The 23,682-nt window shown below is 56.1% G+C and overlaps 2 protein-coding genes across 3 annotated transcripts in view; one reads left to right on the forward strand and one right to left on the reverse strand.

Moving 5' to 3' along the window:
• Window positions 1-249: 249 nt before the first annotated feature.
• On the reverse strand, window positions 250-5,488 carry LOC131585730 (TBC1 domain family member 24-like). Of its 2 annotated transcripts, none has more exons than XM_058852128.1 (7): window positions 5,324-5,488; window positions 3,271-4,309; window positions 2,833-2,991; window positions 2,417-2,480; window positions 1,917-2,012; window positions 1,447-1,717; window positions 250-415 (listed from the first exon to the last, which is right to left on the reverse strand). In XM_058852128.1, exons 1-7 carry the CDS (start codon window positions 5,418-5,420, stop codon window positions 270-272), a joined length of 1,872 nt encoding a protein of 623 aa, XP_058708111.1. In that variant the 5' UTR covers window positions 5,421-5,488; the 3' UTR covers window positions 250-269. The 2 variants fall into 2 exon arrangements, with proteins under 2 accessions (XP_058708111.1, XP_058708112.1); XM_058852129.1 differs by having other exon boundaries at window positions 3,271-5,050; window positions 5,324-5,480.
• A 2,070-nt stretch (window positions 5,489-7,558) lies between these two features.
• Window positions 7,559-23,682, forward strand: part of STX8 (syntaxin 8) — an 86,567-nt gene continuing 70,443 nt past the window's right edge. Inside the window, exons 1-6 of the mRNA XM_058852139.1 lie at window positions 7,559-7,617; window positions 8,355-8,454; window positions 12,180-12,274; window positions 13,915-14,025; window positions 19,756-19,880; window positions 21,175-21,267. Of these exons, the coding sequence (XP_058708122.1) occupies window positions 7,601-7,617; window positions 8,355-8,454; window positions 12,180-12,274; window positions 13,915-14,025; window positions 19,756-19,880; window positions 21,175-21,267 (541 nt within the window). The 5' untranslated portion in view covers window positions 7,559-7,600. The remainder of the gene's footprint in view (window positions 7,618-8,354; window positions 8,455-12,179; window positions 12,275-13,914; window positions 14,026-19,755; window positions 19,881-21,174; window positions 21,268-23,682) is intronic.

The raw sequence follows: 23,682 nt of genomic DNA on the forward strand, positions 1-23,682 counted from the left end.
AACTGGGACAGAGCGGGTGGGGAGGGCCGGGCCCGAGCTGGGACGGGCGCTGCGATGTCCCCGGGGGCAGCGGCCGCAGTCCCGGCCCCGGCACGGCCTCGGCCTCTCCCCACAGCACCGCGAGGCCGCTCCGAGCGGGCCCGGCCCGCTCCGGCCGCCCAGGGCCCGATGGAGAGCGGGGCTGCCCGGGCGGCCACAGCCCGGCCGGGGGCGGCCAGCGCGGGGAGGGGTCCCCGTGCCCGTGGGGCGCTCGGGGGCTCCGCAGGGAACTACGCGCTCCGAAAGCCCCACACTTCCAAGAGCTGCACCTGGAAGTGCTCCCGGCACAGCGGGGGGTTGTCGAAGGTCTCGCAGCGCTCCGTGTGTCCCCAGAGCAGGCTGGCGTCCAGGGACAGGGCTTGGCCTCCCCCTCCGCCTGCGGGAGCAGCGCAGGGTCGGGCCCGGCTCCCCCAGGCCCCGGCGGGGCCGCGCCCGCCCCTCGCTCCCGGCCCTTGTCCCGTCCTGAGCCCGCTGCCGGGGCTGGAAGGGGCTCGGGCTGTTCCTGCGGGCCTTCCTGACCCACTGCGGCTCCTCTGCCGGTCCCCCCGGCCCCGGGACACCGAGACCCTGCCCGCAGTCCGAGCCCGAGCCTCGGGGCCCTTCCTCGGGCCGAGCCCAGCCCCGGCTCCTCTCCCCGCCCGGAGCGAGGGAAGGGCCGAGAAGGGACGCGCCAGCCCCGGGCCGCGAGCCTCGCCGGGGTTTGGGGCCCTGGGGCTCCCCCGGGGGCTCTCGGCAGGAGCTCCCTGCACTGGAGGAAGGGGAACTGCCCTCGCCTCCTGGACTCCCCCGGGGGTTCTCGGCAGGAGCTCCCTGCACTGGAGGAAGGGGAGCTGCCCTCGCCTCCCGGACTTGAACCCGACAGAGCCGGGAGCTCTTCGGGGAACACTCGGGGTTTAACCCGGAGCGGGCCCTTCCCAGCGAGGCAGCGGCGGGCGGTGGGTGCCACCCCGGGGAGTTACCGATAGCGACCCCCCTAATCGATATCGATCCCTTTTACTGATAGCGACCCCCCCTTATCGATATCGATCCCTTTTACTGATAGCGACCCCCCCTTATCGATATCGATCCCTTTTACTGATAGCGACCCCCTTATCGATATCGATCCCTTTTACCGATAGCGACCCCCCCTTATCGATATCGATCCCTTTTACTGATAGCGACCCCCTTATCGATATCGATCCCTTTTACTGATAGCGACCCCCTTATCGATATCAATCCCTTTTACCGATAGCGACCCCCTAATCGATATCGATCCCTTTTACTGATAGCGACCCCCCCTTATCGATATCGATCCCTTTTGCCGATCTCGACCCCCCTTATCGATATCGATCCTTTTAGTGATATCAATCCCGGTATCGATCCCCCGTACCGATAGCGATCCCTTTCACCGATCTCGACCCCCCTTACCGATGACGATCCCGTCCCGGGAGCCGGCCATGAACATGGAGGCAGTTTTGGAGGGCAGGAGGAAGTGTCTGATGGCCAGGAACGGGGACAGGCGGGCTCTCCTCTGCGGCGAGGGCACGGCGAGGTGCTTGGGGCTGGGGCTGTCCCGGGAGGAGCCGAGCGGCGATTCGGGAGCGGGGGAAGGCGAGCGCTGCCGGGAGCGCGGCACGGCCTTGGCCAGCTCCGGCTTCTTGATGAGCACCCACTCGTACCTCTCTGCCTCGGGGCGCACCTGGGCAGCGGGACACAGCTGTGAGCCCGGGCCTGGCCCTGCGGCACCTGGCCACCGCTGGGGGAAGGTGCTGCTGCTGCTGCTGCTCGGGGGGCTGGGGCCGAGGGCTGCGTCCAGCTGGGCCTGGGGCACGGAAGGGACAGGGTGTCCTGGCAGGGCAGCAGTGAAGGGACAGAGCCGGGCATAAACCGTGACTTACAGTGAACACAAAGCACTCCCCTGTCCCAAAAAAGCCCGATGTGGCTCCGCTCTTCTTCCTTTCGCTCCAGTCGGAGGAGAGAAACGCCCCACACACCTTGGGAGAGAGCGCAGGGAGCCGTCAGGGGATGGCCGGGAGCAGAGCCAGCCCCGGCAGCGCCGGGCATCGTCCCGGGCTCTGCAGGGCAGGGGCTCTGCCCCATCCCCTGGGGAATCAGAGCCCAATCCTGCTGTGCCAGCCCCATCCTGCACTGCCCATCCCTGGTGCCCTGCAATTAAAGTCTCACTCGTGGCCTCTCTCCCCCTCACCCACTCCTGTTTCCCCAGCACCCCCGGCTGAGCTGTGCCCCAGTGCCAGAGGTGCAGTTTGTTCTCTCCTGGGAGCTGGGACAGACCCGGGGTGGGCAGGACAGGGACCACACAGCCCGTGGGTGCTCCAAGAGGAGCCTGTGGGGTCACCCACCCTGCTCCCTTCCCCAGCCCTGCCTGGGAGACGCTCACCTCCCCCTCGGTGGTTTTGATGAGCAGCACCGTGGGTTCGTAGCCCTCACAGCACGTGTAGAACCTGCAGAGATGGACAAGGGGGGGGTCGGGGGGAGCTGGAGCCCTGGGCAGGGTGTGCCGGCTGTCCCTGGCCGCTCACAGCGTGCCTGGCACCATGTGGCACACAGGGACATCCCAGCCTGGCACATCCACAGGGCTCCCTGTGCCCCGGGCGGTGCCCAGGTGTTGGTGGCCACCTGGCCCAGCCTCTGCCCTCTCCCCTAAGCCACAGTCAGGAGCCTGAATCGAGCCCAGAAGGGTCTCCAGCAGCCCCAGAGGTTCCCCAGGGCATTCGTGTTGCTCTTTTCTCCAGCACCGAGCCCTGCCCAGGTTTCCCCCGCACGCCCGACCCCGCCGGGCAGGTGAGGCTTCACCTCTGCAGGCTGCAGCCGTCCTCGGAGGTGGAGAAGAGCAGCAGCGGGGGGAAGAGCGAGAAGCGCTCGGGGATCCAGGACCAGACGAGGCGCATCTCCTGCGCCGTGACGGTGCTGGAGCTGAAGTTCTGCATGTCCACAGCCAGGTGGAAGGATGGCCTGCGGGGAGGGACATCAGGCCGGGCTGTGGGGCCCCTCTGCTTTTCGGGGCACGGCCCCTGCACCAGGATCTGTCCTGCTCTTTGCACCGTGAGCTCTCTGCCAGCATCCCCAGCTCCAGCCGTGCCGTGGCCCCTGGCAGGGTCCCCCAGGGGCTGGGAGGGCCCAGCACAGCCCCGGCTCCAGGAGGTGCCTGCAGCTGCCCCCGGCTGTTCTCCACAGGAGCTCACGTTTTACCTGCTCAGCACTCAGAGCCGGGGAACACAGAGCTCTCCTCACCTTCTCTGCACCACGGTGATGCCCCTCTCCACCAAGGCCTTCCTGTTGGCCATCTGGAGAAGCCAGATCTCCTTGCGGGAGAAGAGGCGGATGCCAAAGGCTCTCTCCAGGAGTTTGTCCACAGTTACGTGCTCGGCGATGTTCCTGGCAAAAGCCTGCAGCTCTGCCTTGATGTCAGAGCCCTGCAGCCCGGCCGGGGCCACCGAGAGCCTGAAGTGCCTGAGCAGGGCCAGGGCGATGCGGTACAGGACCTTCTGGCCCTCCAGCAGGAACACGTCCAGCACGCGCACGGCGTAGCCGAAGGGCAGCCCGGGGAAGAGCCACGACAGCCACTCCGAGTAGACCTCGAGGACGTTCTCGGCGGCACCAGCGATGAGCTTGTGAGCTGCCGGGCAGTGCTTGCTGGCCAGGTCCCCGAAGGTCATGCAGGAGGCCTGGTGGGCCAGGAAGGACTGGTCGATGTAGGCGGCGTGGGGAGCGTTGCTGGCGATGAGGCGCGAGACGCTCTCGAAGCACTGGGCCTCGTCCTCGCTGTAGTGCAGCAGCAGCGCGGCCAGGGCTGGCAGGAGGGGGCTGTGGGTGATGTCGGGGAACAGGGCGCCCACGCAGATGAGGATCTTCTTCAGGGCGGTGACCCCCCGCGGGCTGAGGCAGTAGGTGGGCACGGGGCAGCCCTCCAGGAACTCGGGCAGGGGGTGGGAGCTCACGCTGGGCTTCCCGAAGAGCCGGGCGGCCACGTCCCTGTAGACGAGCGCGTCGGGGGTGACGAGGCGGCAGGAGACCTGCTGGATGAGCCGGGGGTAGAGCCGGGCCCGGCCCGCGTGGCTCCAGCCCCAGCAGCCTTCCCTCGCCAGCCTCTTCAGCTCCTTCGGGGGCCTGCCCAGGACGTCCTGCGGGATCTGCGCCGGCTGCTCCGGCTCCGGCATCTTGTCCCAGTCCACGAAGGGCCCGCAGCCCAGGCCCAGGGAGGAGGTGTCGATGTCCCAGGTGTCAGCCTCGGACGTGACCACGATGGTGATTGGGGATGAGCCGAGCACCTCTGTAGGACAAAGAGCTTTTATTGAACACCTCTCAGCGCCCCGCCAACAGCGTTTCACCCGGGCTGAGGGCGCTCTCAAGTCTCACAGCCACGTCCTGCATTTCTTTGCTCTGCCCTGCACAGGGAAGGGTTTCGGGCTCTGCCCTCTCCCATCAGCTCAGGGCCCTGGAGAAGCGTGGGGCCAGGTCCCAGCTGGGTGTCAGGCTTTCTTCTCACACCGTGAGGGGCTTTTCACCCCTCCAACAGCTCACAGCCCCGCGCAGGGCTCGGGCAGCCGCCAGCCCGGCGCTGGCAAGCGCAGAGTCCGAGCTCCTCCTGGAGAGACGGGAGCGGCGTTCCCGGGGCTGCGGAGAGCTCGATCCGAGCCCTGCGCGGGGCACGGAGCTGGGCACTGATTAGCGGCCAGGGATAAAGTCAATTAGCGCCCTCATTAACTCTCGGATGTTTTTATCGTGGCTGCGCTCAGCTGCTGGGGGGTCAAGGATGGATTCGCCCTGAGCCAAGGGGACAACGGGGGGACCGCACGTGGTGGCACATCGGGAGGGTCCTGACGGCCGGGCTGGCTCCGGCTCTCGCTCTCCAGCTCAGCCTGGCGCTTGCCCAAGGCCAGCAGGAGCAGCGGCTCGGGCTCAGGCTGGTTCAGGGCAGCAGCTCTTGGATCCGGTGGCTCGGGCCGACTCCCTGTCCCGGACACAGCCCGAGCCCAGCACAGTCACGGGGCTCCCGGCCACGGAAACCAGGCTGGGACGACATCGGGGGTGAATCAGGGGCTGTTTGCTCCCCAGATTCACCCCGTCCTCTCCGCAGGGTGCTGCCCTGCCCGGGTACCACGGAGCATCAGCCCGAGCCCACCCGAGCGCCGGTGCCCCGGCCCCGGGTTCTGAATGGAGGCTCCGGCTCCGCCCGGCCCCGGACGAGCCGGGGGGGGCTCGGGGCAGGAATTGGGGTGTGGCGCAGCCCCTGCGCTCCGCCGGCCGTGTCCCGGCACGGGCGGGTCCCGCTCGGCGCACTCACCTCGCCCGGTGCCCGTGTCCTCGCCCGCGGCCGGCTCGGCCATGGGGCAGGCGGCGGCCCCGGGGCAGCGGGGCGGGCTGAGCCGCAGCTGCAGCATTTGCCAGCTCGGCCGCCCCTGCCGGCTCCCCTCCGGCCCCGCCGCCTGGCCGCGCTTTTAAGGCGAGGCGTTTATTTGGGGTAAATACAGCGAGGGGTGGAGCAGCTCCGCGCCCGCATCGCCCCTTCCTGCCCCGGTTCCGCGCCCAGCGCGGCCGGGGGGTTGCCGACAGCCCGTGGGCTGAGCTACCATGGAACAGCAAGGCGAGCAGTAAATGAAACCTTCCTCTTCCCGAGGATCACCTTCGTGCTCCCGCTCTGGGGCTCGCTCCCTCCGCAGCGCCCGGGGCAGGAGGGGCTGGGGGCTCCGGCCACGGCCCTGTCCGGAGCGGGGAAAGCCCGGCCCGGCGAGCGGGGCTGGCTCCGCTTCCCGCTGGGGGGGCCCGGGGAACCGGGCACAGGAGCTGTGAGCAGCAGGGCCGGGAACCGGGGACAGGGGACACCGGGCCCGCGGAGAGAAGCGACCCCCGGCTGCCCCGGCGTTCCCAGTCTGCCCCCGGGGAATGGTTGGGACCGATGCTTGGAACAGCTGGGAGAGGCTCCCAGGACATCGGCCCGGGCCCGCGGTGCTGCCGCAGAGCTCACAGCGCTTAGCAGGCACTTTTATTGGCATCCTAACATTTTAAAAGATTTTTATTTGCCTTTAAAATCGAATTGTTTCCGTTGTGATAAGAGCAGCTGCAGGTTGTTCCTGACCTGCCTCCCTGCCTTCAGGCTCTGAAACCTCCGACAGACGCTCCGGAGACGGAGATGGAAGCGAATTTGGGACAGGGCGAGAGGACCTGTCGCTTCATGCGTTTTTAATGGCGAAATATGAAATATGTAGAGGCCGTGGGGCTCCGGCTGAGCAGCAGCCGAGGGCCATGAATGTTTGATGGGCGCGGCTGCGGGAGCATCTCCGGGTGTGCGGAGAGCCGGGCCAGGGGACAGAGCCCACCCCGGGGGCTGCCGGGGCCAGCGGGGAGCTCCGAGCCCCTCAGGGCACTGCTGGCACTAGGTGCCCCTGGGCAGGAGCGGGGATCGGCCCCGGGAACGGGGAAACAGCGGGGATCGGCCCCGGGAACGGGGGAACAGCGGGGATCGGCCCCGGGAACGGGGGAACAGCGGGGATCGGCCCCGGGAACGGGGGAACAGCGGGGATCGGCCCCGGGAACGGGGGAACAGCGGGGATCGGCTGCTCAGAACATGGGAGCACAGTGGGGTCTCAGCCCCCGGGAATGGGAACGTGCTGACGAGGATGCGCTCGCTATGGAACTCAATATCGTTATCACTATTGCTGTCATCGTCCTTATCACTATCGTCATCACTATCGTTATCAACCCGCCCCAGCGGTGCCACAGCAGCCCCGCGTCACGAGGGCGATAAAGCATCGCTGGCAGCGCCCCGAGGCTGCTCCTCAGCTTTGTGCCCGATTTGCGTCACCGATCGCACCCCAAAACAAAGGGAGAGGCCAAATCCTGGCGGGTCAGGGGTGGGAAGGGACGGAGCTGCTGCGGGAGCGAGGGGCTGCGCCCACCGCAGCCAAACAGCGACAGTGCCAGCACCGGCAGTGTCACCCGGGACCGGGCGGGGACATCGGAGTGGGCAGGGAGGGCAGCGGCTGGAGATTTGGAGAAGGGAACCGGTGCCACCGCTGTTTTGGGTTTATTTGGCAGGAGAGAGGGGTGGGGACAGCTCTGGTTCTGTGCTGTGCACATCTGCACACATCTGTACCCCAAATATCTGCACCTCCACACCCTGCGCATCTGTATCTCTGCACCTTGTACTACAAACCTCTGTACCCGACCCTCAGTGCACTGAACCTCTGCCCCTCTGTAAACCCTGAACATCTGCACCTCTGTACCTGCACCCCACACACCTGCCCTCTGTCCCCTGAACCTCTCCCCTCTGTCCCCTGAACCTCTCCCCTCTGTCCCCTGAACCTCTCCCCTCTGTCCCTTGCCCCGCACCACCGCCGCGCCGTCGCCTCTGCTCCCCGCAGCACCGGGCACGCAGCACCGGGCACCCAGCACCGCTGCACCCCTGGGGCCGTACCCCGGTACCTCTTTTCCCTCTCCCCTCTCCCTCTCCCCTCTCCTTCTCCCTCTCCCCTCTCCCTCTCCCCCCCGTCCCCTCACGGCGCCTGCGCGCGGTGTGTCCGGGCGGATCCGGCGGAAGCGCCGGGAAGGTTCCGGGGCCGCGATGGCTCCGGACCCCTGGTGAGCGCCGGGCCGGGGCTGCGGGTCGGGGCCGGGCCGGGCCGGGCCGTGCCGGGGCTGCGGAGCGTCCGGAGCCTCCGGGGCCCGGCACGGGCGGGAGCGGGGCCGGGCTGTGCCCGTGGGGGGTTGTGCGCTTTCCCAAATCCCATCCCGGTGTGCGTGTGTTTTGGGGCTGCTGTGCCTTCCCTTCCCGGGGTCCTTTCCCTGTGCCCATCCCAGGCTTTGTGGGTGTGTTTTTTGGGGGTGTTGTGCCTTCTCCTCCCGGGCCTTTTCCCTAGGCTTATACCGGCCTATCCCAGCTTATCCCGGCGGATCCCATCCGATCCCTGCGGGTCCCAGCCCATCCCATCCCAGCTTATCCCGGCGGGTCCCATCCGATCCCAGCCGATCCCGGCGGGTCCCGGCCCATCCCAGCCCAACCCATCCCGGCTCATCCTGGCTCATCCCGGCGGGTCCCATCCGATCCCAGCCCATCCCGGCGGGTCCCATCCGATCCCATCCGATCCCATCCCATCCCGGCTCATCCCGGCGGGTCCCATCCCATCCCGGCTCATCCCGGCGGATCCCATCCCATCCCAGCTTATCTCGGCGGGTCCCATCCGATCCCGGCGGGTCCCGGCCCATCCCAGCCCAGCCCATCCCGGCTTATCCTGGCTCATCCCGGCGGGTCCCATCCGATCCCAGCCCATCCCGGCTCCCTCCCGGGGCCCCGGGCTCAGCCGCTGCCGTTCCCGCAGGCTCCCGCTGCTCGCCGCCGCTCGCCAGCTCGCCCAGGACATCGCCGAGAGGATCCAGGAGCGGAACCGCTGCCAGCGGAGCGGGGAGAGCTCGGCCAAGGTGCCCCGGCAGGGAGCGCTTCGGCGGGGTTCCGGGAGTGCGGGATTCCCGGGGTTCCGGGAGTGCGGGATTCCCGGGGTTCGGGGGGTGCGGGATTCCCGGGGTTCGGGGGGTGCGGGATTCCCGGGGTTCCGGGAGTGCGGGATTCCCGGGGTTCGGGGAGTTCGGGATTCCCGGGGTTCGGGGAGTGCGGGATTCCCGGGGTTCGGGGAGGGCGGAATTCCCGGGGTTCGGGGCCGAGGCAGCGGCGCCCCGGGGCCGGGCTGTGTGCCTGTCAGGCAGGGGAAGGTTGTGCTCCACGGCAGGAACCCCACGCCGGGCTCTGTCCCTGGAGGTGTCTGTAAAGGGAACCAGAACGTTGGGAAAGATTTGGAAGACTGCATTCCGTCTGGGAATGAGCAGTGGCTGCCCCGGGTCTGGAAGGTCCTTTGGGTTTAGCAGCAGCGAATCTCTGAGTGCAGCGATGCTGGATTAACAGAGAGCTGTGGAGGGGCTGGGCACACCCTGCTGCTGCTCCGGGCTGCCCCTGCCGGCATGGAGCTGCTCCAGGGGCTCAGGGATGTTGGGATGCTGGGATGGAGCTGTCCCAGGGGCTCAGGGATGCTGGGATGGAGCTGTCCCAGAGGCTCAGGGATGTTGGGATGGAGCTGTCCCAGGGGCTCAGGGATGCTGGGATGGAGCTGTCCCAGAGGCTCAGGGATGTTGGGATGGAGCTGTCCCAGGGGCTCAGGGATGCTGGGATGGAGCTGTCCCAGAGGCTCAGGGATGTTGGGATGCTGGGATGGAGCTGTCCCACAGGCTCAGGGATGTTGGGATGGAGCTGTCCCAGAGGCTCAGGGATGCTGGGATGGAGGTGTCCCAGGGGCTCAGGGATGTTGGGATGGAGGTGTCCCAGAGGTTCAGGGATGTTGGGATGCTGGGATGGAGCTGTCCCAGGGGCTCAGGGATGCTGGGATGGAGCTGTCCCAGAGGCTCAGGGATGCTGGGATGGAGGTGTCCCAGAGGCTCAGGGATGCTGGGATGGAGGTGTCCCAGGGGCTCAGGGATGTTGGGATGCTGGGATGGAGCTGTCCCAGAGGCTTAGGGATGTTGGGATGCTCAGCAGCTGCTCTGTGCCCTCTCTCTGTGAACAGGGAGCAGATGTTCCTCCCCCAGGGCTGGCTCCTGCCTTCTGCAGTGGCTGCAGATCAGAGAGAATAGGAATTTTGTTTTAGCTGCATTTCTAACAAAATACAAGCCCAGAGTTAAATAGGAATGAGAAGCAGCAGTTGGAGCTTACCCAGGAATGTTGTGTTCTCCATGTTTTCACACTTCCTGTTTAAGAAATATAATAAAATAAAGGTTTTCAGGATGCTGCTTTCCCTGGGGCTCCAGGCCTCATCCTTTCCTTCAGGAGCAGCTTTGAGTCATTACCTGCTCCCTTGGCTGTGTTCAGATGAAAATTGCTGTAAGCCCTTGAGTTGGTAGTTTTTAATAATTGGCATAATTGAATCCCCAGTGCTTTATCTCCCCCCTCTCTGTTTCAGGGCTGTACTGCAATGCCTGATCACTGGATCTGCTGGGCCACTCACTTTGCTGAGAGGTGTTCAAGTCAAATGTCATTTTTGAGATGTTTAGTTGGGAGAAATTCTGAGGAAAAGTGTGCAGGCTGTGCACAATAGTCAGTGCTGCTGGATGGCTGCCTCAGTTCAGCAGGAGTTGAGAAGGGGTTTCTGAAACCCCAAATAAGTGGGATTTGAGGCTGATATTTTCTCTGACTTTGAAGTGTTTGGAGGTGCAGATTGAATTCCTGCTTTCAGGATGGTGAAGTATCAGAGTTGTACAGATACACCTCAGCAACAGAAGACCAATAAAAAGATTGCTGCTTAATCTGTTTTTATAGAGGGCAAAGTCCTCTGTTGCCATCAGTGCCACCTCTGAGGAGTCCAAACCCAAGGAAACGTGGGGTTGGTGTTGTTTGGAGCCTTTCTGGGGCTGGAACTCCCCGAGGTTGTGTTTTATGGAAACATTGCACAGGTGACTGACTTCTCCATAAAATCATTTGTTCCATGCCCTGTGTTTTCCAGCTTCCTTTAATCCATTAACAGGTAAAGAGGAATATTTAGCAGTGTTTGATTCTACTCTAAACAAGTTTCCAACAACGAGAGAGGTGTTTTCATAACAGAAATGCCTGTTGAGAAATCCACGGCTGAGCAGTCGCGTGTCCTGTGTCTCCTGAGTGCTGTAATGCAGGAAAATGTCTTTGTACAATATTGGCCTTTTAGGAAGAATGTAAACAGGTTTTTATTTTTATAGTATTTTGCGATTAGCATGGCTGACAAACTTCTTGCTTGTTGCTGAGCCAAAAATAGAGCATAAAATCTAAAATGGAAAAATAAACTGTGAAGAAAGATTTTAATCCAGCACTTACCATCTGTGAACTCTGCTCCACTGAGCTGATCATAAAACTTCCAGTGGTTTCTTTTCTTTCTACTTTCCTTTTTTCTTAGTTTTCTGTAAACTGAGGCAAAATCTTTTGTTCTCCCACTGCAGTTTCTGGCCAGGTGGCTGCATTTGGTGGCTTTTTGGCCGTGTCACCTTTGTGCTCTGTTGCTGTTCTGGGTCAGTCATATGCAGCATTCTCCACCTGGAGCTGAGAACAAATGAAAGGCCCTTTAATTACCTGATTGCAGAGCTGGGGGCCACGCAGAGGCTTCAGCATTCCCCAAACCTCTGAGCCCCCATCCTGCTTTGGATCTGCTGCCTGGGGGTGTGGGGCTGCCTTGCTCCAGAGGAGGATTTTGGCTGCCTCAGCCTGGGTGCTCTCTGTTGCACCTGGTGGTGTTTGGGAGCAAACAAGGTTCAATCTTCTCTGCTGGCCCTGCAGAGCTGCTGCTGTCCCCGTGTCCCCAAGGCAGCAGGACTGAGAGTGAGCAGCTGTCCCTCTCTGCTCCCCATGGGAGCTGGGGTCACTGCCCGTTGCAAGCAAGAGGCACAGCAAGTTTTAATTAGGATGACTTGCATTGTTAATTGCAGTTAGAGTGTTTTTTCTGCATAACTGGTATGAAGAGAACATCTGAGGAGGACAAACTCAGAGGATAATGTGAGTTAGAGTTGGGAAGGGGTGGGGAGAAAGCAGGAGGGTTCCTGCAAGCTTGGGGTTTGTTTGCAGGAGGGAAGAATGACTGAATTACATTTTTACTGAGAACAGACACATCTGGATCTTGGGCAGGTCAGTGGTGAGAAAGGATTGGGAGTCCTGGGTGCTGCTGAGAGGGAAGTGGAGCAATCTGAATTTCTTTAGGGTGTTAAGTTTCAAGTCTGGAGCAGTTCAGTGCAGGGAGTGTGTCAACCTGTAGTAACCTTCTCTCTGATCCAGATAGCTGGGAAAGAAACCCAATGGCAAAAGAAGCTGGTGCCTGTACTTTTATTGAAGATCAGAGGAAAGAGCTGGAAATTTATCTGGAAAATATTGAAATGTGCTGAAATGTTTTGCTTATATAAAGAAGTGTGTTTATAAAGAGTTGAAAGACAGCTTTCCATATTCATCAGCATTAATGCTTTAGAATTGTGTTTGTGGAGCTGTTGCACTGTTTTGTAAGCAGCCTGGAGTGACTCCTGGCTCTCTGGGCTTGCAGAGCCCTTCACACCTGTGCAGTAAAAGTTAAATATATTGTCATGAAGCAGCATGAAATGTCATGCAGCTCAAACAGAGCAGGCCAGTGACAACCTCTGTGTTCCCCCAGGTCAATGTGGCCATCAGGTCCTCGCTGCAGAGCCTCAGGGAGAAGATTGAGCAGCTGAGGGAGCTGCTGCTGCGGGCAGTGTCAACACGCCAGATGTATCTGTAAACAGCAGCCCTGCCCCTCTGGGCTTGGGGCAAAATGTGCTCTCATTCCTCTGCCACTGGGTTTCCCCTCGTTCCCTTTGCAGGAGACTTTGTCACCAGAACTTTCTCTGTGCTGCTGGCTGTTATGTTCATGGCAGCTGCAGCGCAGGAAGGGCTGGGCACCTCTGGGGTGCAGCCAGGGAGTGAACCTGGCTCTGGTCACCTCTGTGTCCCCATCCTTAACAGGATGGGCTGAGAGGAGCTGAACGAGATGTCTGAGATGTCTGAGCCACCTCAAAACTGCCCTGGTGCTGTCTGTGCTGTGCAGGCACTGCTGGTGTATGAGCAAGGTCACTTGTCCAGCACCAAACTGACCAGGTGGCATTGTCTCCTGGCATTGTCTCCTGGCATTGTCTCCTGGCATTGTCTCTTGGCAGGCCTTGCTGAAAGGAAGGAGAAGCTTTGTTCAGGCTGTGGCAGGGCTGGGGTATCCTGGCTTGGTCTGACTTGAGAAACAGCAGGGCTGCAGCTTCACACTGATATCAAACTGCAAATACGCCTTGGGAGGAAATCTCAGGTTTTTTGCTGGGAGTGTTACCCTGTGGCTAGACTGGGATATGCAGGAAGAGCCAGGTTAAGGAGTCACAGGCATGTCCATCTCTCTGAAGGCATCCAGAAGCAGTCTGGTTTGAGGGAGGAAAGTTTAATTTCAGCCTAGCACAGCAGAGATCCCTCCTGAGCCCTGAGTGCTGTGTGATGGCCAGGGCTGGAACTGCCCTGCCCAGTGGCAGCTTGAGCAGGCAGATGCTGCTGCTGTGGCAGAAAACACACACAAACCAGTTCAGCCATTGCTGAACCCACTCAGCAGAAGAAGAGAGAGTTAGAAGGCCCTCAGGATGTCACTAAGGTTAATTAAGAAAAGCCCACAGAGCTCCCCTGTGGAAGCCACAGCTCTTCAGAGGTGCTGTGGGAATTGTTCCTCTGCTCCCCAGCGGCTGTTGGGTGCTCTGCTCATGGATTGCAAGTGGAAACAGATGCTCAAAGGAAAATTCTGTTTTTTCTCTGATCCCTTGGCTGGGAGCTGCTCCCCTGGTCTGTGTGAGGAGCCTGCAGTGAAGTGAGATGAGAAATCCCCTGCTGATCTGAAAGGCTGTTCTGCCTGGCCCTGCCCTGGTGCTGACAGTGTAGTTTGGAGCTCTTTTAAGAAATCTCCTCCTTCCCTGAGTTTACCCTGTGCAGTGCTGTAACATTGTCAGTGTTGGAGACCAACAAATAAACAAAGAATGACTTTGGTTGGATTTTGGAGGGGGAAATGCTATTCTTAATGCTAATTTGGCAGTAAATGTCCTTTCAGTTCTCTAATTACTTTGAGATGATGACATAAAGATCATTCTATGGCCACTGTATGAAACCTTTTGTTTGAGATATGTAAAGATCAGAAACACATTTAGAATAGCAGCAGGTTTCATTCACAAAAACGTGACCAATCCTCTCAGATCTTGGAGCTTCTTTTTTTCTTTTAGTTAAAATGGTTAATTTTGATGATCAGGGAGCCTGATTTATTTTAAGAATGTATAACAAGTGTTATTTTATACGATGAAATGAAAGCTTTTTGGTGTTTCTGAGTTTGGTCCTTAACCCAGAGCCATCAGCACGCAGCTGGAGGGAGACAGGAGGCAGAATTTGGTGGACGAGCTCCTGACACGGCACAAACAGCTCGAGGCATCCTACAGGAACGAGGGCCCGGAGCCAGACGTGAGCAGGTACGGCACTGTCCCCCCAAATCCCAGGAGGGTCTGTGCTCTGGGTGCATCTCAGGGGGTAACTGAGCTGGCTGACCCCTGCAGGGAACAGCAGGAGATGGATTTGCCCAGAAGGGACGTGTTGGTGTCCCTGGCAGCAGATTCCTGGCAGCTCCTGGGCACTGGTTTTGGTGGCACTCAGAGTTCAGCTGGGAGTTTCCTGCATTCCTGTGTGTATTTATGTTTGCTGGGGGTCTCTTCAGTGAGGTGGTGAAGGGTTTGGCTTTGGTGCTTGTGTTCCCTGGTGTGTTTTACACCCAAAGCTGGGCTGCCCTTGTTGCCCAGAGCAGCTGGGGCTGCCCCTGGATCCCTGGCAGTGCCCAAGGCCGGGTTGGACACTGGGGCTTGGAGCAGCCTGGGGTTGTGGAAGGTGTCCCTGCCCGTGGCAGGATGATCTGCAAGGTCCTGCCAAGCCAAACCATTCTCTCATATGTGATTGTGATTTGTTTGTCATCTTTAGGTATCCAGACAGCAGGGCAGCACCTGCTGCAGGTGATAAACCTTCGGGCTGGGGCTTGAACCCAAACAATTGTTCAAGGTTTGGATTCTCCAGAGCTCAATGCAGCTCCTGTTGTTGTGTTGGCTCTTAAATCTATCACTGAGTCATCCAAAACACGTAAAACAGCCAGGAGGCAAAATGTGGGGCTGTGATGTGGGAGAGCTCCTGTGTGTCCCCTGCTCTGAGCAGTCCCTGAGCTGGTGTGGCTGGTGTGGCCATCCCTGCTGTGGTGGCAAGGTGCTGCTTCAGGGGTTCAGCCTTGGGTTGCCCCAGCCAGAAGGTGTTGAGGCAAACAGGAGGAAAATACCAAAATTCCATGAGAATTTCAAGCCCCATTAGAAACAATCAAGGAATCCAGTATTTTCCAGCAGAAGATAACATCAGAGTATTTATTTGCTAGTGTTGCAAGGCTTGATGTTTTATAGTTCTCTTTTAACTTCTTTTATTAAAAATGTATAAAACTATGCCAAATATTCTGTCTGGAGAATTCACAGCTCTTCCATGGTCTCCCCTGTGGCTCTGGGTTTCAGGGGCTCAGGCAGAGACAGCTCAGGCCCTGGATTTTGTGCCAGGAAATCCAACTTTGCTCTCTTGCCTGAGCCTGGGCTCTGTGTGGGTCTGTAGGGAAGGGGCTTGGAGGGATCTTGGAAGGACTTTGGAAGGACTTTGGAGGGATCTTGGAAGGATCCTGGCAGGATCCTGGCAGGAGCTGGTCTCAGGCAGGGAGCCCCCAGGGTCTGCAGGGCTCAGCTGCCATTCCCGGCTCAGGGTCCCTCTGAAATCCTTGCAGAGTCCCGGCCCAGCTTTGGGATTCCGGAGGTGGCAGAGCCACCCTGGAATGTGCCTGGAGCTGACACTCAGCTTTTCCCTGCATTAGAAAAATCAGCACCTGGAGTTTGATGAAGCTGAGCAGTGACACTTGCCTGGCTTGTGCTGCTTTTCCATATCTAATCCAGCCCTGATGTGACAGCCCACGGTGCCCAGGTCCTGTTCTTGCCAGCAGCCCTTCCTTTCATTAACCTTCCTGCACCACTGATCACATATTTATTGTCCTAGGGCCTGGGGCTGGGAGGTTTTCCCTGGAATTAAGCTGCTTTGCGTTTGGTCAGCACTCAGTGAGTTTTACATCCTTTGAAAGCTGCTCTGAAGCTGTTTCTGGGGTGCAGGGCTGTGCTTTCATGCTCTCAGGGTTGATCCCAAGTGACAACTGTGGGCAGGACGCTCCGTGGCTGGGGACAGCATTCCTGCCCCTTCCGGCCTTAATTAAGGTGCCACTGGAATTTTCCAGGGAAAGGTTGTGCTGTTTGCCTGCCTCCCCTTGAGCAGGGCCGGTTACATTTCCTTTAATTGTCTTGTAATAACAATTTCAGTATCTTCTGCCCCCTTTCTCCTTGGGAGAGATCTGTGCAGGCTGTCAGAGCAGGGGCTTTAATGGGGCAGAATTCCCAGGGTTTCACTCCATTCCAAAGGCAGGGGTAGGAAAAGCAACCAGGAATGTTGGTTTTCTGGATGTTATGTGTCAAACTTTCAGAGTATTTAAACATTTGTGGAGACAGAGGAATGGCAATATTCCTGCTCCTGTCTGACCAGGTCTCAGGCTGGAGAAGCCCATGTCAGTCACCAGAGAATCAATAAATTAACTGGCCTTCCTCGATGTCTCTTGGAATTCCTCAAAAATAAAGGCAACTTCTGGTGTTTGTGGGACACAAAGCACCTTCCGTAAGAGCTACCCAGGTACATTTTGGAAGAGTCTATATTTTTTTTCCTCTTCAGTGTGGGTCACCATTTTTCCTGGTTGAACACTTTCCTGACAGATGGAAGGTATTTCAGCCTTGATCCAAACAGGAATTTTGCCTGATGCCAAACAGGCTTCAGTCCATGAGTGCCTGGCTTCAGGTGTCAAATGCTTTTGGGAATGTGGCTGTGGTTTGTGGGGGGCAAGTGCTCTTTAGGAAATGAGATCAACAGGAGTTGTTTAGGGTCCTCTGAAAGTCCTTGCTGGTGTCCTTCCTACCTTCCAGCTCCTGCTGGAGCCTCCTGAACTGGGATGGGGCTGGCCTCAGTTCTGGAAGGGTGGGATGGGAAGGGTGGGAAAAGAGGGAATTGTCCATCCAGGAGAAGACCTGAGTGCCAGGATCAGATCCAGGGGTGGGCTGGGGCTTTCCAGGACTGATGTGCCTTTGGCTGTGTGGTCAGGATCACCCAACACCCTCCTCAGCCAGCACCTGCAGCTCCCAGTCCTTGAAGCAGTGGGACCAGTGAAGCCAGCCACAGGGAAATGGTGTCAAGAGCAACATGGAATTTCTGGGAACATGGGAATAGCAGTTCTTGTGCTGGTGGGGCTGCAAGTCCTCTGCCAGGTGCAGGGAATGCTGGAGGCTGCCCATCAGGAGAGGTTCTTGTGGGGAAATCTCCACCTGGGACAGTGCCTGGAGGGGGTTTGGAAGTGTCTGTGCTGCTGTGGCCTCTCATGGGTTTTTGGAGAGATAGAGATGATTTCTGTTTTGTATGTTAAAATTATGTTTGTTTTATTTATTAGCTTGGAGCTTCCTAAAAATACAGAGTGAGCACTGTAAGTGAGAGAATGCCCCAGTGCAGCAGCAGCCCTGTGGAGAGTGACCTGTGAAGCCAGGCTGGGGTGCCCTGGGTGCTTCAAAGAGCCCCTCTGTAGTTCAGGGAATGTGAAGTGATCATCCACCCAATTGTCATATGACCCAGGTTTTGTTTAAGACTCAGTCTTGCTGATCAGTCTTGTGAAGCCCTAAGCCTCGATGTGTGGCCTTGGCCTAAAGTAAGTGCTGGTTGAGTAATCTAAGTTACTTGGGAGGTGTTCTAAGAATTATCAGTGAAACAATAAAACAAGCCCTCCCTTGTTAGGCAGTGCCAGAGCTCCCTGATTTTAAACCCCATCACCTTTTATACTCGGGTGCATTGCTGAGCCTTGTAATTACTTAAATCTGCTCCCATCATCAAAAGCCATCCCCACACTCCAGTGCTCTGTGAGGCTCCCAAGATTTGTGTGATTAACTTGGCGGAGGCAGTGGGTGGCTAATTGGATAAGCTTTAATCTTCACACCAGCCAGGCGAGGCAGGGCAGGATCAGAGGCAGGAGGAAGTTCTGCTGGGCTGTGTGGGAAGGTAGTTACCAAACATGTCACAAAGATTATTGTAACCAGCAGACCACTTGTCATGACCCAACCTACAAGAATAGGGCACAGCACTGGTGGGAGGGAGAGAGACAGAGCCCCAAATTATTTCAAATTTGCTTGCCTTGGCTGTTTTTTAACAGGCAGAAATAGTTGTGCTCTTTTTAACAAGCAGAGAGCTTTATGTTCCCTTTGCTTTAGTTAAACAACTTTGTCAGGTGTTGTTACCCTGGATTTTGTGTCCTTCTAATTGAACTGAATTGGGTAAGCTGCAGAGATGTTTCCATCTTCAGCAGTGTAATGCTTCTGTCATGTTCACAAACCTGCTGCCAGTTGTGAGACTGGGAGGTAAAAGAGCATATTTAATCCCCCAAAGCAGAGAGGAAAACTGGGTGATGTGTAAAACTGCATTCCTGCTGTAAGTTTGTCTAATCAAACCTGATTGCCAGCCTCGATAAGTACATGGGAATTGGATGGATGGATGGAGGTGCAGGGCTGGAATGCAGAGGAGTCCCAGCTCCTCTCTGCTGTTGCCCTTGACACCCAGCTGCTCGTGGCACAGCAGGGCTGGCTCTGCTTTGGTGTTCAGCATCACTGGGGTGGTTAAGGGAGATGCTGAGATTTATAAAAAGTGCTTTTTTAGCCACTTTTATAAAAAAAAAGTTTGTTGTTTTTTCTTTCCATTTTTCATTCTGACTTCACCTTGAGCTGGAGTGCAGTGCCCACGTTGCAGTGGCCAGGGAGAGGAGCTGAGGAGCTCTCGTGTGTGGCTGATTTTCCAGCAGTGCTGCTCCATCCCATGGCCAGGAGATGTCCCCAGCTGCCCGGGATTCCTGCAGGAGCTCCGGGCCCAGCTCTGGGCTGTGCTCGGACACCTCCAGGGCCAGCAGGGCCCTGACCCCTCCTGGCCCCGCTGTCCTTGTGCACAGTGACCTCCTGGCCCGGGGCTTTGGCCACAGAGCGATGGCCAGCAGCTGTGGGCACCGGGCAGCATCTCTGCAGAGCAGCTCAATCAAAACTCAATTCAAAACACCAAAACAACTGCAACATTCAAATTTATCTTGTGGTGTAACTAAAAATCATTGAGAATTTGAGAGATCCTAAAAGCCCTCTCTGTTCTTAGGTTGTTTGTGGAAGTGCTCTGGGAAAGAGCAGGGAAAAGGTAAAATGGGAATGGAATAAAGAGCATAAAGAAAGGAAAGCAGAAACTCCAACTTGTGAACATCTGTGGGGGAAGCACCTTACCATGCCTCCTCCCAAACCTGGGTTGCAGTTCTGGGCTCAGGGCACTCTCAGTCTGTCGTGAGGTTTGTCTTGTGGGAGAAACCAGTGAGGAGCTCAAAGGCACAAACCAAAAATCTGGTACTGAGGAAATATTTAAGTGGGGTTTCATTTTATTGCTTGGATTTATGTGCCCTGGACATGGAAAACTTGTTTTCTGTGCTCACCAGGGAAGTGTCTGTAATGTGAACAATCTCAAGTCATAATTCTTTGAAAAGAAAACCCATTATTTAATTACTCTTTCATTTAAGAGTGTGTGTTCCTGGCTTCTTGTTCAGGTTGATGCCAGACTAAGAAATGCAGGAAGGGAGCTGTGTCCATCTACAGTTCTCGAAATTCAGGAATGTTCCTAGTTAGGTTTGGTCAGGATTGCAGGGAATTAAAAGTCTCATCTGATTTGCATGTCTGTTAACAAGTGAATTCTTTTACTGTTTGAGGCTGTAGCAGTATTTTTATAAGTTTGTGCACTGATCACGTAGTAAATACAGGAATAATATGTATTCCCAGGAATGTTGTGTGTTCTACACAACCTTTTCTAAACAACCTTTTATATGGATATATTATACAATCTGTGGATATATTATACAGTCTGTGTATCCCTGTAGAAGGAATTCTCTCCTTCCTGACCACTTGGATTTGTTATTGGGGATTGCTTTTGGCTGATTGCTCCTGGGATTGCACAGAGCCCTGTGGAGTGCTCAGCCCTGTGTGCTGCTGTCTGCCAGGGGGTTGGGGTTGGAAATCACTCTCTGGAACTTTTTTCAGGTCCAGCCTCATGGCAGGAGGGACCAAACGAGGCAACACCAACCCCTGGCTCTTGGAAGAATCAGAGGAGACCAGAGGACTTGGCTTTGATGAGCTCAGGCAGCAGCAGAGAAGGATCATTGAAGGTACAAGAGCCTTTCTGGTTGTTCTGAGCATCTCTGGGACTCTGAGAGGAGCCTTTGAACCTCAACCCACCAACCTGGCTGAAGTTTTATTATTTATCATCTACAGATGTCAAGTGCAGCAGCTCCAGGCAGCTGCTTTCTGTATTTGCAGGAGCAGCATTGTGCTTGCAATGTTCTTAGCTGGATGCAACTTCTTAAATTAAATTTTGGAGGTCCTGGTTTTGCCCATGTTCATGGTTTTGGTGTGCAGTGTGATCACATAACTGCTCTGGGTGTAAGGGTGTTGCTGGGTGCATTAAATGTCTTGTTGAATTGGAATGAGGGAAGAATTAGCTCATCCAAAAAAGGTCTTTAGATTTTGGCCCTCTGCACCCATCAGGAACCTCCAACTTTGGAAGTGTTGGGAAACCTCAGCCTGAGGAGGTCAGGTGGTTAATGAGGTCATTTCCAGGCAATTCAAGTATTGGAAGTGATGGAATGAAATCAGATAAAGCCTGCTTCACTCTGCATGGGAACAACTTGTGTGCAGCTGAGGAGAATCTGGATGGTCCAGGAGGAACCTCAGCTGCGTTTTTGATTACATTATAGGTAATTGAACTGAGGCTGAGTGGGGTGCTGGAGGGCTCTGGGAGTGAAGGGTGTCCTGGCCACCCCATCTGGGCATCCCTGCTGTGCCCTGGGCACCCTCTGCAGCTCCTCCTGTGCCACTCGTGGCTGCTCTGGGCAGGGAGAGGCTGAGGGGCTCCCTGGTGCCTGCAGGGCACAGGGATCTGGTTCTTCACACAGGAGTGTGGGAGCAGATCACACTTGGACTGCTCTCACCCCCTCTCCCTCTTGCAGCTTTAAAAATCTCTTTGAATTCTTTGGTGTTTGCATCACCTGTTTTCTTTTATTCATGTTAAAAGTTGCTTGGAAAATTTAAAAAGGCTAATCAGGAGCTCAGTGTGTGTGCCAGAAAGTTCCCTGCATTTCTGATTGAGTAACAGCTGAATGTGAAATTCTTGGATTTTTTTTTTTGTGTGTTTTTTTGGTTTTGTTTTTTTTTTGGATCCTCAGCAAAATGACCCAGCCAGAGCAGGGAAATTATTTACCCATCATTCACATTATTTCAAGAGTGCTGTTGTCATAAAGATTAATTTTCATGTTGTGTTAATGTGTTTTTCTTAATACATTTTAGCCCTTTAAGCCCAGAGCAGAGTAGATTTTTTTTTTTCTTCACTTCTATCTATTTTATGTAGCCTGGCATTTATTTCAGCAACTTTCTAAAGTAATTTAATATATTTTCCTGGTGCAGAACAAGATGCTGGACTCGATGCTCTCTCTTCAATCATATCCAGGCAAAAACAAATGGGGCAGGAAATTGGGAATGAGCTGGATGAGCAGAACGGTAAGGACAAGATTTGCCTCACTTTTATGTAAGACTGGGATTTGTTTTCTTCTGTCCTCACACAATTTCTCCTTCTGCCCACACAGCAAGCAGCTGACACTGAAGGTTTATATTCAAGCACCCAGTGCAGATTGTGCCCATTCATCCCCTGATTTTGTTGTGCCTCACTCCACTCCCTGTGGGCTGTGCCCAACACTTGGGGCGTTTCCCCAAGCCTGACTTTTGAATGAAGAGATTGGTGATTACTGCTCCAAAGCACAGAATTGATTTTGTGCTCCATCTTCTGCATTTTTCCATTTTATGACAGTTTTTGTGTGTTGCAGGGCTTCACTCGAGCATTCTCATTCTGTGTCTTTCCTGGTGATCTGAATGGAAATGTCTTGAGCAGCAATTAAAGGAGAAGCATTGCATTGCTTGCTCCAAATGATTGGATTTGTGATGTGAATGTAGATCATATTAAGTGCAATATTGAACCAGGAGAGCACCTATTTCCTTTCAGAGGAGCCAATGGCCAAGTGGAATTGCTCTCCTGTTTGCCACAGTTAGATCTGGGAGGGAGAGGAAATCCTTAGAATATGTCCTTGTTTATTAATCTTAAGGTTGTTAAGGAATGGTTTGTGCAGCTGGGCTCAGTGCTCTTGTCATATTTTGGTCCTCAGCCTCATGTGTGGAAAGACATTTTCAATTAGGGGTCTCATAGGTTTTTTTATTAATCATTGCTTAAAAAGTCATATTAATTGCTCTTTTTTTTGCTCTAAATAGGAAACAGGTGGGAAGCATGAACATGTTTATGGACTCCCTGGTTTCTCCTCAGGAAAATACACAATCTGTGTCCCATTTCTCTGTTGAAGGTTGGGGATGGTGCCCCAAATTCTTATGTTTTGGGGACCCTGAAGGTTCTGTGTTTTGTGCCATTGCATTTTTGCCAGACTTCTTCTAGCAATGAGGCCATCTGTGAAACTGAGTATGTTTAACCCTCCTTTTTACAAATAATGCAAGTAGCGCTGGTGTTGTTTGTCTCACAGACAGTTACAAAGTCTTGAGCAAAATTCCTGTTTCCACGGGGGCTCTACCTTGTGCTAGAGACAACTCTTTCTCAAGAGAGGGAAACTTTCCTGAGTGCTTGGGCAAGCAAGAGGCGAGGATTGTGTGTGCTGATGCTGAGGAGGCTGCTCAGAGCTCAGAGCCTGAGCTCTGCTTGTGTCCCACAGCCACAGGCAGCATGGTGATGAGACCTGCCAGCCGTGTGGGAAGCGGCATCAGGAGAGGCTGAAGTTGTCCAAAAGAGTTGGGAAATAAAAAGAAGAGCCTGACTTGACAGATGTGGGGGCAGATCACTCAGCACTTGGCTTCATCCCTGCCGGGCAAGTGGAACTCCCATGTTTCCGCTGACTTTATGCAATCCCTTTTTTTTGGGCTTTTTTGGCGGATATGGGGGGGATAAGGTCAGACATTTTGTTGCCACTGGCACCCTGGAAAAGCTGGAGTCCTTAGCAATATTTTCCAGGGGCTGTTTTCCCTGTGCACATCTTACTTCATGCCCTTAACCATGAGCAGACTTTGCTCAGGCGCTGTGCCAAGCTCGTGTCACTGCTGCACGCTCAGGTTGATGAGGATAACTGCCCTGTAATTTCCCCTTCCCTGGAATCCCTTTCCTTCCCAGTGCTGAGTGATAATGGCATCGTCTGTATTGTGGGGAGGCAGGGGAAGTTCATCTTCATTAAGTGCTGCTTCAACATTTCTTTTTCCTCGAGTCAGATTTTCCATCAAACCGCCCCTTTCTGTGGGAAGCTTGACTTCCACTTCCCTGCCCTGCTGGGATGCTCCCACCTTCTGCAGCTCGTCCTGGTGTTAGAATAAAACCTGGCTTAGTTCAGAAGTAGCTGATAATGTGCATTAATGAATTAGGCTTTAGGGAGCTGGGTAGTGATTTTCCAGAGCCGTTCCTCAGGTCTGCTTTTCCCATTCCGAGGCTGTCCGGAGGTGTTTGCTCTCTGTCCCCGGCTCTGGGGTTCCAGAGCTGTTTTCCCGCAGTGCCGGCTGGTGTAGCTGTGCGTTTGCAGATGCTCGGGAGCCAGGGCTGTGTTAATTATGCAGAGTTTACTCCTCAGAGCCGCTGCGTGCGAGTTCCTTTGTGTTTGTTCAGTGACTGCCGAACGATGAGACTTTGCCGTCGGGAGGGAGGTGCCTGGGTGGTGCCTGCTCCTCCTGCGCTGCTGGGCGGAGGGGAGGAGGAGGAGCAGGGCTGGAGCATCCCTGGAGCATCCCCGGCCTTTGGTGGTGGCTGTGCTCGTGGAAAGCTCCCTGGCCATGGAGCAGCCTGCCTCAGCTCCACATCCTTCTGCTCATCTCTCCGAGAATCCTCTGGAGCCAGCAGGCAGTGCTCAGCTGGGATCCCTGTGGGATATCCTGGAA

This window comes from Poecile atricapillus, chromosome 17 (assembly GCF_030490865.1).
Source record: "Poecile atricapillus isolate bPoeAtr1 chromosome 17, bPoeAtr1.hap1, whole genome shotgun sequence".
Taxonomy (NCBI): domain Eukaryota; kingdom Metazoa; phylum Chordata; class Aves; order Passeriformes; family Paridae; genus Poecile; species Poecile atricapillus.

Coding starts and splice junctions, on each gene's coding strand:
- LOC131585730 (XM_058852128.1), bottom strand. CDS start 5,420: ATGCTGCAGCTGCGGCTCAGCCCGCCCCGCTGCCCCGGGGCCGCCGCC. Junction 1,718..1,916: donor GGGAGTGCTTTGTGTTCACT/GTAAGTCACGGT, acceptor CCCGCTGCCCAG/GTGCGCCCCGAGGCAGAGAG. Junction 416..1,446: donor CCGGGACGGGATCGTCATCG/GTAAGGGGGGTC, acceptor CTGCTCCCGCAG/GCGGAGGGGGAGGCCAAGCC.